The 14,035-nt window shown below is 50.4% G+C and overlaps 1 protein-coding gene across 2 annotated transcripts; it reads right to left on the minus strand.

The window, feature by feature from the left end:
- Positions 1-1,639: 1,639 nt before the first annotated feature.
- SERPINE1 (serpin family E member 1) lies at positions 1,640-13,615 on the minus strand. 2 transcript variants are annotated; one of them, XM_002743970.5, is made up of 9 exons: positions 13,476-13,615; positions 11,733-12,004; positions 10,258-10,491; positions 8,745-8,939; positions 6,790-6,988; positions 5,227-5,327; positions 5,021-5,107; positions 3,801-3,884; positions 1,640-3,474 (listed from the first exon to the last, which is right to left on the minus strand). In XM_002743970.5, the coding sequence occupies exons 2-9, from the start codon at positions 12,001-12,003 to the stop codon at positions 3,437-3,439; spliced, it is 1,209 nt and encodes a 402-aa protein (XP_002744016.1). In that variant the 5' UTR covers position 12,004; positions 13,476-13,615; the 3' UTR covers positions 1,640-3,436. The 2 variants fall into 2 exon arrangements, with proteins under 2 accessions (XP_002744016.1, XP_054103865.2); XM_054247890.2 differs by having other exon boundaries at positions 11,677-12,004.
- Between the last annotated feature and the right edge of the window lie 420 nt (positions 13,616-14,035).

A 14,035-nucleotide genomic window follows, 5' to 3' on the forward strand; every position in this document is an offset into this window, starting at 1 on the left:
GAAGAACACTGGAGAATCCAGGGATTGTTTTTTGTTTTTTTGGGTGTGTGTTTTTGTTTTTTGTTTTCTCTTGAGATGGAGCCTCGCTCTGTTACCCAGGCTGGAGTAAAATGGTGCGATCTCGGTTCACTGCAATCTCTGCTCCCGGGTTGAAGTGATTCTCCCACCTCAGCCTCCCAAGTAGCTGGGATTACAGGCACCCACTACCAGGCCCGGCAATTTTTGTATTTTTAGTAGAGATGAGGTTTTGCTATGTTGGCCAGGCTGGTCTCGAACTCCTGACCTTGGGATCCACTTGCCTTGGCCTCCCAAAGTGCTGGGATTACAGGTGTGAGCCACTGTGCCTGGCCTCCAAGCACTCTTACAGACAGGGGAGAAGAAAACCTGGTCAGGGTCAAGAGTGATGATGTTTTGATGTCTTCTTTTCTTTCTTTCTTTTTTAAATTTTATTTATTTATTTATTTATTTTGAGATGGAGTTTCACTGTTGTTACCCAGACTGGAGTGCAATGGCACGATCTCGGCTCACTGCAACCTCTGCCTTCTGGGTTCAAGCACTTCTCCTGCCTCAGCCTCCCGAGTAGCTGGGACTACAGGTGCGCACCACCACACCCGGCTAATTTTTGTATTTTTAGTAGAAACGGGGTTTCACCTTGTTGACCAGGATGGTCTCGATCTCTTGACCTCGTGATCCACCTGCCTCGGCCTCCCAAAGTGCTGGGATTATAGGCGTGAGCCACCACGCCTGGCCTTTCTTTCTTTTTTTTAAAGGAAGAGTCTCACTATGTTGTCCAGGCTGGTCTGAAACTCCTGGCCTCAAGTGATCCTCCTGCCCTAGACTCCCAAAATGCTGTGATTACAGGCGTAGGCCACTGCACCAGACCCGTAAGTGCTGATGTCGTCTGGATTCATGGGAAGTCCTAGGTGGAGGAGCTGGAGTTTGAGCTGGGTTTGAAGAATGGGGAGTGGGAGTAGGTGGGTGGGAAGCATTTGGTGCTGAAAGGAAGTGGCATGAACAGAATTGGGAACCCACAAGGACAGTGACTTATGGGCAGCCCCATCTGGGTAAGTGGAAAATGTATGGGGGGAACAGTTTTCCTTTTTGAGGATGATTCCCAGGGGCTGAATCAAGCTCCCCCAACTTATCCTTGGGGCTTGTGGCAGAGCTGAGATGTCCATTTCATGGACTCATCCATGTGGGCCAACCTGGGTATAGGAAGGTCCCTTCCACCCATGAGGTCTATGGACCAACAGGATTTTTGATTTCTGGTTTTGTTGTTGTTGTTGTTTTGAGATGGAGTCTTGCTCTGTCACCCAGCCAGGAGTGCAGTGGTGCGATCTTGGCTCACTGCAACCTCTGCCTCCTGGGCTCAAGTGATTGTCCTGCCTCAGCCTCCCGAGTAGCTGGAACTACAGGTGCGTGCCACCACACCTGGCTCATTTTTGTATTTTTAGCAGATACAGGGTTTTGCCATGTTGGCCAGGCTGGTCTCTCGAACTCCTTAGCTCAGGTGATCTGCGCACCTCAGCCTCCCAAAATGCTGGGATTGCAGGTATGAACCACCACGCCTGGCCTAGGCTTCTGATTTGTTGTACGATGTGAAATGGCGAAGGTAAAGGCAGTGACTGTTATGACATAGTTTTCATATTTATTTATTTTATTAATTTTTTGAACCATTTTTACTTGTTTATATATCAAAAGTGAAAAAGCATACAATTCAACACAATTTCAATAGCATATGACACCACCCCCGTGGGTCCTGTGTGTGGCTGACATCCCTGTCCAGTGCAAAATCAAACAAGAAAGAAAGGAAGAAAAACCCTAAAGAAAGAGGATTTTTCAGGGGGGAACATGCTGGGCTGATTAGATTCTATTAGATCACATTCATTTCATATCTATGTACAATTCTTCCATAAACGGGTCTTTAAAATAGATATACTTAAAGATATTAGAAATGTATATTTCAAATATTTAAAATATATATTTTTAAAGAGACAGGGGTCTTGCTATGTTGCCCAGGCTGGTCTCAAACTCCTGGGCTCAAGCAATCCTCCTGCCTTGGCCTCCCAAAGTGCATACATCCATCTTTGTGCCCTACCCTCTGGCTGGTAGGTTTTCAGAAACATTATCTAAGGTAGTTGAATCTGAGCTGCCTGTCTCTCTCTCACCCACCCCCCCTCACGTGTCCACTGCTCACACACAGCAGCCGGAAATGACACATTGAAGTGAGTCACCGATGCGGCTGTGAGTCACCCTGTAATTGGGGAAAGTTCTGTCCTGGTAGGTCATGCAGCCCCTTGCATTTTTGCTCCTAAATCTATTGAACACATTGGAAACCACTCTGTCCTCACCCAAGTCTCTCTCCCCACTGTGTCCTTTTGGTCCCCTAAAGGAAGCTGAAATTGGATGGTCAATTTCCATCAAGTGGAAAAACACGAGGATAAGAGGGGCAGGAGGGTCTCAGGTGGCCACAAGGTGGCAGTGTGGGCCCCATCACGCTGGACGTCCCAAGGGGTATGTGCCAGTCAAGTGGCCAGACTTCCTGAGATATAGTGACACAGATCACAAAGTACCACTCGAGGCAAGTTTAAATACTATTCTTTTCCGTAATAGTTCTCTTTCTCTCTAACAAGCACACAAGGGCAAAGAGATAATAAATATTCAGGCACACCTCTGGCATTCCACTCTCCCCACCAAGAGATTGGGGGTGAAGAGCTGGGCACACATCTGACCTTTCTTTCTCTATTCCTATAAAATAAAATGAAGCAGAAATCCGCTTCAATGAGTAAACAAGTCACCTACACTCCAAAATAATCGATGCACACTGTTTCTGGGGAGGGAGACGGCCAGGCCAGGAGGGTCTCAGGGCTTGGGGGGCATTCACTCTGCGACCTCCAGCTTCTCTGTGCTGGGGAGGGATGGTCAGTGCCGGAATGGACTCTGAGATGAATGAGTGTTTCTTCCTTCGGCCTTTGGCCTGTCACCAGCCTCCTCCACGGTGGCAGATGGTACGAGAGTGATGGCAACAAGACTGGAACAGAAATCGTTTCTACCAAGCACACAAAAGCTCCTGTAAGCCACGTGGTTCCGTCCTGCAAAGGTCCTCGGTGGGAACCAGGTCTGTAGACCCAAGTGGGCAGAGAGACGGGCGGAAGCAGGTGCCCAGATGGTCCCGCAGGTGTCACCATTTGGTTTGGAGACCTTGAGGGAGCTGTGCTTCAAACTTCTCTCCCAGGGTCCCAGGCAGAGACTAGGGAGTTTGACCTAAAGGTCCCTCAAGGAGAGGCTGAGGTCTTGGAGACAGATCTGGTCACAAAAGGCAAATGTTTTGTCTTCCTCCAGAAAGAGTCATTAACACTAAAATTCTTGTCTTCGGAGTTTCTTCTTTCCCGATGCATCTCCAGTTTGTCCCAGATAAAGGCGTTTTTTCCCAGGGTCAGGGTTCCATGACTTGGCCCATGAAAAGGACTGTTCCTGAGGATGGAAGAACCGTGGGAGTTGAGAAGTGGAAGGAACGGGACAGCTCATCGGGCTGCATGTGGGTGGCAGGGCTGGTATCTGGGCAGATGAGTGAGCTGTGTGGAGTCACAGCTGCCTGAGTGACAGAGCGGGGACGGTGCCCTGGCACTGTCTGTGGGTGATAGAAGGACGCCTCCTCTTGGGATGGGAAGCGGGGAAGGGGTATGGATCCCCTGCCCAGAGCCCTCTCAGAGCTAGAGTGATGTCTGCATCTGTCGGGACTAGCTCCTGAGAGAAAGAATGAGTCGGAGGATGTGGAACGTGATGGGCTCCAGGCTCACCTGTGGGGTTGTGCCGGACCACAAAGAGGAAGGGTCTGTCCATGATGATCTCCTCGGGGGCCATTCGGGCTGAGACTATGACAGCTGCAAGAGAAGGGAAAATGTGTTAAAGCAGAGGGATGCTGGCACTGGCACTCCCCCGCCCTTTTTCTTAGAGACAGGGTCTCCCTCTGTCGCTCAGGCTGGCGTGCAGTGGTGCCATCATGGCTCACCGCAGCCTCAACTCCTGGGCTCAAGTGATCCTCCCACCTCAGTCTCCCAAGTAATTGGGACTACAGGTACATGCCACCATGCCTAATATTTTTTTATATTTTTTGTAGAAACTGGGTCTCATTAGGTTGCCCAGGCTTATCCCAAATGCCTGGGCTCAAGCGATCCTCTCACCTTGGCCTCCCAAAGTGCTGGGATTACAGGTGTGAGCCACTGAGCCCAGCTAGAAGTTGTTTTCCTGAATGTGAACCTTAACATTTAGAGATGTCCTCAAGACATGGTTTCCTCTAGGAGCTTGGTGGCAGTGGATCCGTTTTCCCCTTGCACACATTTATCTAAATCCTTTAAGGTCTTATTCGTAAGCACTTTTCTTTTTCTTTCTTTCTTTTTTCTTTTTAAATACAGAATCTTGCTCTATTGCTTAGTCTGGAGTGCAGTGGTGCAATCTTGACTCACTGCAACCTCTGCCTCCTGGTTCCCTGGGATTACAGGTGTGCACCTGTAATTCTCCTGCCTCAGCCTCCCGAGTAGCTGGGATTACAGGTGTGCACCACCACGCCTGGTTAATTTTTGTGTTTTTAGTAGACACAGGGTTTCACCATGTTGGCCAGGCTGGTCTCAAATTCCTCACCTCAAGTGATCCGCCTGCCTCGGCCTCCCAAGGTGCTGGTATTACAGGCATGAGCCACCGGGCCCGGCCCGATAAGCATGTCTTAAGTTTACTCCCCACTGTGGGAACAGCGTGGGTTTTCCTTTATGAGCCTTTTCATAGTCAGGGAACTTAGGAACCATCAGGTGAGGAAACAGGGTCCTGTGGTCCCAAGCCCGTCTTCCAGGCTGAGAAACAGGTTGGAAGAGTGGGTGGAGTGGGCTGAGCACAAACAGAGCCGTTCTGTGCAGAGAGGTCTGTGCAGAGAGGGCTGTGGGGTCCTTTTTGGGTCTGGGGACCAGTTATCCTGAAGGGCGATGGAGGCACCGTGCCCGTGGGGCCTCACCTGAGCCAGACTCACCTGTGGATGAGGAGGCCACCGTGCCGCTCTCGTTCACCTCGATCTTCACTTTCTGCAGCGCCTGCGCGACGTGGAGAGGTTCTTGGTCTGAAACAGACGTGGATACAGGGATAGATCAACTGTCGCTCTCAAGGAGATGTTCCTTTTCCCTCTTAGGGCCCCCGCACTCCACTGGGATCAGAAAATGCAAAGGCAAGTCCTCTTACCTGAAAGACTTGTAAAGTCCGCCTGGAATGGTCTGAATACGTTGGTCATTCCCAAGTTCTCTAGGGGCTTCCTGAGGTCGACTTCCGTCTCCAGGGAGAACCTGTGGATAACAGCAGTAGGCAGCTCAAGTTGGGGGTCCCCTCTGGCTGGTAGCCCCCTTCCCTGTCCCCTACCAGGTGTCCCCCAAATAAAGTGAACAGAATAGGAATGGAGGTGAAGGTTGGAGAGGGAGGCCTGGCTCTTTTTCTTTCTTTTTTTTTTGAGACAGAGTCTTGCTCCGTCCCCCGGGCTGAAGTGCAATGGCGTCATCTTGGCTCACTGCAGCCTCCGCTTCCCAGGTTCAAGTGATTCTCCTGTTTCAGCTGTCCCAGTAGCTGGGATTATAGGTGCTCGCCACCAGGCCCAGCTAATTTTTGTACTTTTAGTAGAAACAAGGTTTCATCATATTGTCCAGCCTGGTCTCGAACTCCTGACCTCAAGCAATCGACCCGCCTCTGCCTCCCCAAACGCTGGGATTACAGGTGTGCATCACCGCGCCTGGCCGGCCCCTTGTTCTTTTTCAAAAGCTGTTTGCAAAGTTCCCCTTGCTGCTGGGATTCTAATATTCATCAACATTCTTCTGCAATCTCCCCACTCCCTCCCACCTATGACTAATTACTTTCCTCAAATAAGACAGTAGTTTCAGCATAATTTTATTCAGGCTGGCTGGGGCGGGGGAAGCCAAGGGCAAATTCTCCCGCAAGGATGCTGGAACAAAAATCTGGTCTGCAGATTGTGTTTCTGAGGGCTAACCCTGAAGAGGACTCAAGCAGGGAGGCTTTGGGCACTCTCTGCTTCTCACCAGGGCACGACTAATTACCTCAATGTTTATGAGCCGGAGAGAGAAAGAGAAAAAAAAAAAAAAAGAGGAAGAGAGAAAGAGGATGCAAGTGAGAGCACACACCAGCTAACCAACTAAAAATTCTCCTCTTCCCCCAAGCCTGGCATTACAGCAGCTGGAAATTTGGGATGAGCGTGGTGGGAGGCTTCCCTATCATTCTGGAATTTCCCAGCTCCAGCCCTCTTCTGGGTATTGAAAAATCCCTTTGCTTCCTTCTGCAGAAGGATTTCGAAAAATCTGCTTTCTTGGAACCCCAGCTAAAAGCTGAGCTTTGAGCTGCTCCTTCCTTGAAAATGATTTCTTTTGTTTGGATGTTGACTTGAAAGGGTGGGGGATGGGAATGCTGATGGGGCCACAGTAAGTGGATGTGGACTGATTGGGCCCCCACCTCCCTCATGTCTCTGGCTCTCCTTTTGGGGGCTTTTCTGGGGTATTCTGGGGATAGTCAATGTGGGAGTGTGGTCCGGAAGAGCTGTCCCCTGCCCTCCAGCAGAAACAGCAGGAGAGATGATTGCGAGATGCATAATCAAACCCAGGCCATAGTGTTTCCCATCAGCCTCCCACACATGCAGGTCCCTGCCCTGCGAGCATCACGGGTCTAGGAAATTCAGCCTGGGGGCAGTGATTTCAGCGAGCCTGGAGGGAGGGGCGGGCCGGCGGGGGAGATGGCAAGGTGGCTTACTTGGGCAGAACGAGGAGGCGGGGCAGCCTGGTCATGTTGCCTTTCCAGTGGCTGATGAGCTGGGCACTCAGAATGTTGGTGAGGGCAGAGAGAGGCACCTCTTTTTCATAAGGAGCAGCAATGAACATGCTGAGGGTGGTCCCGTGGTAGGGCAGCTCCAGGATGTCGTAGTAATGGCCATCGGGTGTGGTGAACTCAGCTGTGGAGACAGCAAGATGGCGCGTCAGACACGGCTCCAGCTCTCGCTGACGGCAACCCAGCACTGGGTTTTCACCTTGTTCTCCTGGCCTTGCCATGCTTTCTGGAAGCCAAGCTCTCTCTCCTGCCTGGCTTTTGGGGATCCCCTGTTCACTGCTCCCCTATTCAGTATTTTAATGTCCATTTCCCTTCTCTTTAACCGATTCAGTATCTTCTAATTTCTGGGTTTCTTTTTTTGTCTTAGAGACAGGGTTTCACTGTGTCACCCAGACTGGAGTGCAGTGCAGTGGTCATAGCTTACTGCACCCTCCCAACTGCTGGTTCAAACGATCCTCCCACCTCAGCTTCTTCTTTTTTTTTGTTTGAGGCAGAGTCGCACTCTGTCACCTAGGCTGGAATGCGATGGCACGATCTAGGCTCAGTGCAACCTCCCCCTCCTAGGTTCAAGTAATTCCCCTGCCTCAGCCTCCTGAGTAGCTGGAATTACAGGCACTCATCATCATACCCAGCTATTTTTGTATTTTTATAGAGATGGGGTTTCACCATGTTGGCAAGGCTGGTCTTGAACTCCTGACCCCAGGTGATCCACCTGTTTGACTTCCGGAAGTGCTGGGATTACAGGTGTGAGCCACTGCACCTGGCCTCTCCTCAGCCTCTTGAGTAGACTACAGATGCATGTCACCAAGCCCGGCTAATTTTTAAAATATATATACATATTTAAATATATGTATCATATATGTATGATACATATATTTACGTATAATATGTATGATACATATATATGATACATATATTTAAATATATTTTATATATATGTATAAAATATATCTATTTTGTAGGGACAGGGTCTTGCTATGTTGCCCAGGATGGTCTTTAACTTCTGGCCTCAAGCAGTCCCCCTTCTTGGACTCCTAAAGTGCCAGGATCACAGGCGTGAGCCACCTCGCCAGGCCTTCTCTGTCCCTTTCAGCCTTCCTTGACTTCCATTTCCCCACACCCAGCCACCAATTGATCTCAGTCCTCATCCTTTTCTTTTTTTCTTTGAGATGAAGTTTCACTCTCTCGCTCTCGTGAGCTACCACACCTGGAGTCCTCATCTCTTAACCTCGACTCCCCCAGCGGGATTTCTCAGCCCCAGGTAATCACATTAACAACACACTAAGATGGGACCCTGGAGTCAGGTAGACAGATGTGGCCCTGAGGGAATTTCTGGATTTCAGCTTCACCCTTCATGGGATAAAGCTCCTGTCGCTGGGAGCAGTGACTCACACCTGTAATCCCAGCACTTTTGGAGGCCAAGGTGGGCAGATCACTTGAGGTCAGGAGTTCAAGACCAGCCTGGCCAACACGGTGAAACCGTCTCTACTAAAAATACAAAATTAGCCATACGTGGTGGTGCATGCCTGTAATCCCAGCTACTTGGGAGGCTGAGGCAGGAGAATAGCTTGAACCCGGGAGGCGGAGGCTACCGTAAGCTGAGATCATGCCATTGCATTCCAGCCCAGGGACAGAGCGAGACTCTGTTCCTTCTTCCCAGCTAAAAAAGCTCCGTCTTCTGTTCCCATTATCCTAATGTCTCCTGCTTGGGAAATCTTTGTCAAAGCTGGAGTATATTCTAGGGTCTCTCCTCCCTTAGAGGGGAGCATTCCCTGTGGTCTTCCTCCCTCGGAGGGCGACAGTTTGGGTATTCCTTGGGAGACCCCGGGAATATGAGATGCACTCGCCGTGGGCTGTGGGGAAGGGGCTCTTGGACTTACTATAGTTGAACTTGTTGGTCTGACTCATCATGGGCACGGAGACAGTGCTGCCGTCTGACTTGTGGAAGAGACGGTGGTGGGTGCCGGAGTCTGGGAAGGGAGTCTTCCAGTGGCCATTGAAGTAGAGGGCGTTCACCAGCACCAGCCGCGTCAGCTGGTCCACAGCCCCTTTCCCAAGCAAGTCGCCGATCATACCTATAGGAAAACCAGTGATCAGGAAGTTAGACACTTTTTTTTTTTTTTAGAGGGAAAAAGAGAAAAAGAAGGGGAAAAAAAGAAAAAGAGGGAAAAAGGAATATTACTTCATTCCTAAAATGGGTTTCAATAATGGCCGATCAATATTTTGAGTGTTTAAAGTGGTTAATGCATATTTTATGTGTTTAAAATGGAGACCTCTATTGTGTTTATTTGTTCTGGCTCTGAGTTCAAGTCCTGAATATCGTTATCAATTTGTTGTCTCGTTGAATCTAAATCTCATTATGTGTCTTATGTATCTGGGTGTTAAGATCTCTTATTGTTGCATTAATCCTTTTACCCTTGCATCCTTGTAGCTTTGAAATCTATTTTATTAAGTGTGAGAATTACAACTCCTGCTTTTTATTTATTTATTTTTGCTCTCCATTTGGTTGGTGAGTTTTTTTCCATCCCCTTGTTTTGAGTCTTTGTATCACTTTTTTTTTTTTTTTTTTTAATCTACGGCCATACCACCCTGAATGAAAAATTTAAAAAAAAAAGGAACAAAATTTTTTTTTTGAGATGGAGTCTTGCTCTTGTCGCCCAGGCTAGAGTGCAATGGTGCAGTCTTGGCTCACTGCAACCTCTGCCTCCCTGGGTTCAAGCGATTCTCCTGCCTCAGCCTCCCGAGTAGCTGGGATTGCTGGCATGCGCCACCACGCCTGGCTAATTTTGTATTTTTAGTAGAAACGGTTTCACTATGTTGGCCAGGCTGGTCTCGAACTCCTGACCTCAGGTGATCCGCTTGCCTCAGCCTGGCAAAGTGCTGGGATTACAGGCATGAGCCACCTCACCTGACCTACGCTTTGGTTCTTAAAGCATCCAGCCCTCTGTCCATAGAGAAGAGAATGCTGAAAAGGAGCGTTGTTTAGGATACGTGGATTTTTGTTGTTGTTGTTGTTTTGGCTTGTTTTTTAGAGATGGGGTCTTGCTCTGCTGCCCAGGCTGGAGTGCAGTGGGGCAAACATAGCTCATGCCACCTTGAACTCCTGGACTCAAGTGATCCTCCCACCTCAGCCTCCCAAGTAGCTGGCACTACAGGTGTGCACCACCATGCCTGGCTAATTTTTAAGTCTTTTGTAGAGATGGTGTCTTGCTATGTTGGCCAGGCTGTTCCCAAACTCCAGGCCTCAAGCCGTCCTCTTGCCTAGACCTCCCAAAATGTTGGGCTGGGATTACAGGTGTGAACCACTGCACCCAACTAAGATATGTGGATTTGTTTCCAAACTCTCTTTCTCTTGAGGCCCTGGGGATGGGCTTCCTTTCCCTGCCTGCTTACCTTTTGTGTGTGTCTTCACCCAGTCATTGATGATGAATCTGGCTCTCTCCACCTCTGCAAAGTCCACCTGCTTAACCGTGGTCCGGAAGAGCCTGAAGAAGTGAGGCATGAAGCCCGGGACCAGCTTCAGGTCCCGCTGGACGAAGATGGCGTCTGTGGTGCTGATCTCATCCTTGTTCCACGGCCCCATCAGCTCCTTGTACAAATGCCGGAGGGCAGGGGCCGTGCCCTTGTCTGTGCCGGGGCAGAGAGGGAGGACATGTGAGGCTCCTGTCGAGTTGAGGGTTCCCAGCCCAGCCCACTTCCCCAACAAGAGGCCCAATCCTGATGGATGGGGGCTACCGTGCTTTCCCAGGGGTCTCTGCATCTCCTTCCTTTCTTCAACAGTCTCAGATCCCACCCTTTCTTTTTTCTTTTTTCCTTTTTTTTTTTTTTTTTTAAAGATGGGGTTTCACCATGATGGCCAAGCTGGTTTTGAACTCCTGACCTCAGGTGATCCACCCACCTCGGCCTCCCAAAGTGCTAGGATTACAGGTGTGAGCCACCACGCCGGGCCTCTTTTCTTTTTTCTTTCTTTTCTTTTCTTTTTTTTGAGATGTAGTTACGCTGTTGTTACCCAGGCTGGAGGACAATGGCTGGATCTCAGCTCACCGAAACCTCTGCCTCAGCCTTCCAAAGTGCTGAGATGACAGGCGTGAGGCACTGTGCCTGGCCTTAGATTTTTTTCTGTTAGTACTGGCTATGCTAAGCATTTCACAAGTGTAATTCCACGAGTTCTTCAGGGCAGTCCTATGTGGGAGACTTGTTTTTGTTTTTGTTTGTTCTTGTTTTGGTTTTGAGACGGAGTTTCGGAGTCTTGCTCTGTCACCCAGGCTGGAGATGCCATCTCAGCTCACTGCAACCTCTGCCTCCCAGGTTCAAGTGATTCTCCAACCTAAGCCTCCCGAGTAGCTGGGATTACAAGCGTGCGCCACCATGCCTGGCTGATTTTTGTATTTTAGTATTTTTTTTTTTAGTAGAGACGGGGTTTCACCATGTTGGTCAGGCTGGTCTCGAACTTCTGACCTCAGGTGATCCACCCACCTGGGCCTCCCAAAGTACTGGGATTACAGGCATGAGCCACCATGCCCAGCCATGTGGTAGGTATTTTTTATAATCCCCATTTTGTAAATGGGCAAACTGAGGCTTAACGAGGTTAAGATCACGCAGTGGTGAATAAGCGGTAAATCCACTGACCAGACACACTTGGCAGTTTAAGGGTCCAATGACTTAGAGTGTGGTGGGAAGATGGGGGGACCCTGTAGCACAGCTGCACAGTGCTTGGCTCAGCTCAGCAAGGGCCAGCCTTTCCTCGACTTCTGGCTGGCCTGTTCTGTGGGGACTGCATGCCTCTCCCCGCCCCCATGTCCTGTCACTCACCATCAATCTTGAATCTCATGGTTGCCCCCCCTCCTCCACAGTGTCCCATCACTCACCATCAATCTTGAATCCCATGGCCGCTTGGATCTGCCTCCGGGTTTCTCCTCCCGTGGTCGACTGCAGCATGGCCAACACCGAGGCCACCCCATAGGGTGAGAAAACCACGTTTCGGTCCTTGGAGGCCTGCGACACCTGCTGAAACACCCTCACCCCGAAGTCTGAGGCCAGGTGGGCCACGTGGGATGGGGGATGGTGAACGGTGGACCCTTCACCAAAGAGGAGGGCCAGGCCCAGGACCAGGCAGGCGAGAGCTGGAGACGTCTGCATCCTAGAGCAAGGGAAAGAGGGCTGGTGAAGGGGTCGCTCTGGAAGACGGGTGGGAGGGGAGGGGAGCTGGTGCCCTAGCTGTGGGCTCGACTCTTCTTGTTTGCTGCAAATAGGTGATAGGTAAACACCAGGGCACGGTGCAGGAAGAGGCCACGTTCAGATTCTGAGCCTGTCCCGCTCTGTCTCACTCAGATGGACTCACCCGCAGGCAGTCACAGGGAGGCTTCTCCCATCTTGCCCTGTGGGAATCTTGGAATCTAGTCCATTTGCCTTCCCTCTGTGTCCCATAAAAAAGCCTCAGAAAAAGGCAGGTGAGAGGTCATTACCACGCTCTGCCCTTGCAGCCCGGGGGCGTTTAGCTCAGCCTCCATTATCAATGATCACAACATCTTTGATTTGCATGAGATTTTAAATTTTCTTTCCTTTTTTCTTCCTTTCTCTTTCCTCTTTCTCTCGCTTTATCTCTCTTTTTCTTTTCTTTCTTTTTCTCTTCCTTTCCTTTCCTCTCCCTTTCTCTCTCTCTTTCTTTCTTTCTTTCTTTCTTTCTTTCTTTCTTTCTTTCTTTCTTTCACTTTTTGAGACAGGGTCTTGCTCTGTCACCCATGCTGGAATTCAGTGGCTCAATATTGGCTCACTGCAGCCTCCACCTCCCTGGTTCAAGCAATCCTCCCACCTCAGTCTCCCAAGTAGCTGGGGATACAGGCATACCAGCACACCCAGTTAATTTTTGTATTTCTGGGGGAGAGACAGGGTTTTGCCATGTTGCCCTGGCTGGTCTCAGACTCCCGGGCTCAAGCGATCTGCCTGCCTCAGCCTTGCAGAGTGCTGAGATTACAGGCGTGAGCCACAGCGCCTGGCCTTAATTCTCTTATGATGCTTTCCCAGCGATTGTTTCATTCGTTAGCAGGCGTGAGGTGGGAAATCGGGGAGGTCTTGAGGCAGAGGGACCGAGGGAGTCAAGGTTCTTGTTTCTCGGTAATGGGGTTGTTGGTGGGACCTGACCATCCTCCCTGCATGCCTGCACTCACCCCTAGGGCAGGGTCAGCTCAAGGCTAAGGAAAAGAAAATAGAGGAATTGGCTGGGTGTGCTGGCTCATCCCTGTAATCCCAGAACTTTGGGAGGCCTAGATGGGCGGATCACAAGGTCAAGAGTTTGAAACCAGCCTGGCATGGTGAAACCCTGTCTCTGCTGAAAATACAAAAACTGGCCAGGCATGGTGGCACACACCTGGAGTCTCAGCTACTCGGGAGGCTGAGGCAGGAGAATCGCTTGAACCCAGGAGGCGGAGGCTGTAGTGAGCCAAGATCGTGCCACTCCACTCCAGCCTGGGCAACAGAGTGAGACTCCGTCTCAAAAAGAAAAAGAAAATAGAGGGATAGCGGGGGATCGTGGAGGGAGGGGATTCTGGGGAGGTGAGTCCTCTGCCTCAAGCCCAAAGTAAGAGGATGGAGGGAGTTTGCTTTTCTCCTACCTGAAGTTCTCAGAGGTGCCTTGCGATTGGTGGTTCGTCCTGCTCCGCTGTGGCTGCTGAGCTGCAGGAATTCAGTGGCTGGAGGGGGGCGTGTGGCTCTTCTTGACAGCGCTCTTGGCCCTGCAGCCAGACACAGCTGTGCTCCTCTGTGAGCCTCTGCCTCCTTTTATACCAGATGTGGGCAGGAAACAGATGAACTCATGTTCCAGCCCCACCCACTCGCTGGCTCTGGGAGTCCGTCTGAACAGCTAGCCAGGCCCCCTCGACACCTCCCTCTCCAGGACTTGCTGAGGCATGTGTGTGTGTGTGTGCGTGCCACTGTGTGTGTGTACGTGTGCAGGGGGTTCAGGAACGGCTGAGCAAACCCCAATAGCCTTGGCCTGGGGATCTCCCTTGAGCTTTCTGCCCTCTGCCTGTGTCTGTCTCTCCCGGATGTCCTGCCAGGTTGACCGTCTGCCATGCCAGATAACCCAAAGAGCCCAGGACTCTAGCCTTCAGTTTGGAGACAAACCAGCTCATGTTGTCTGGCTTTCCTTTGGAGAACCAGGTCACTGTGGAGT

The sequence above is a fragment of the Callithrix jacchus genome, chromosome 2, assembly GCF_049354715.1.
Source record: "Callithrix jacchus isolate 240 chromosome 2, calJac240_pri, whole genome shotgun sequence".
Classification (NCBI taxonomy): Eukaryota; Metazoa; Chordata; class Mammalia; order Primates; family Cebidae; genus Callithrix; species Callithrix jacchus.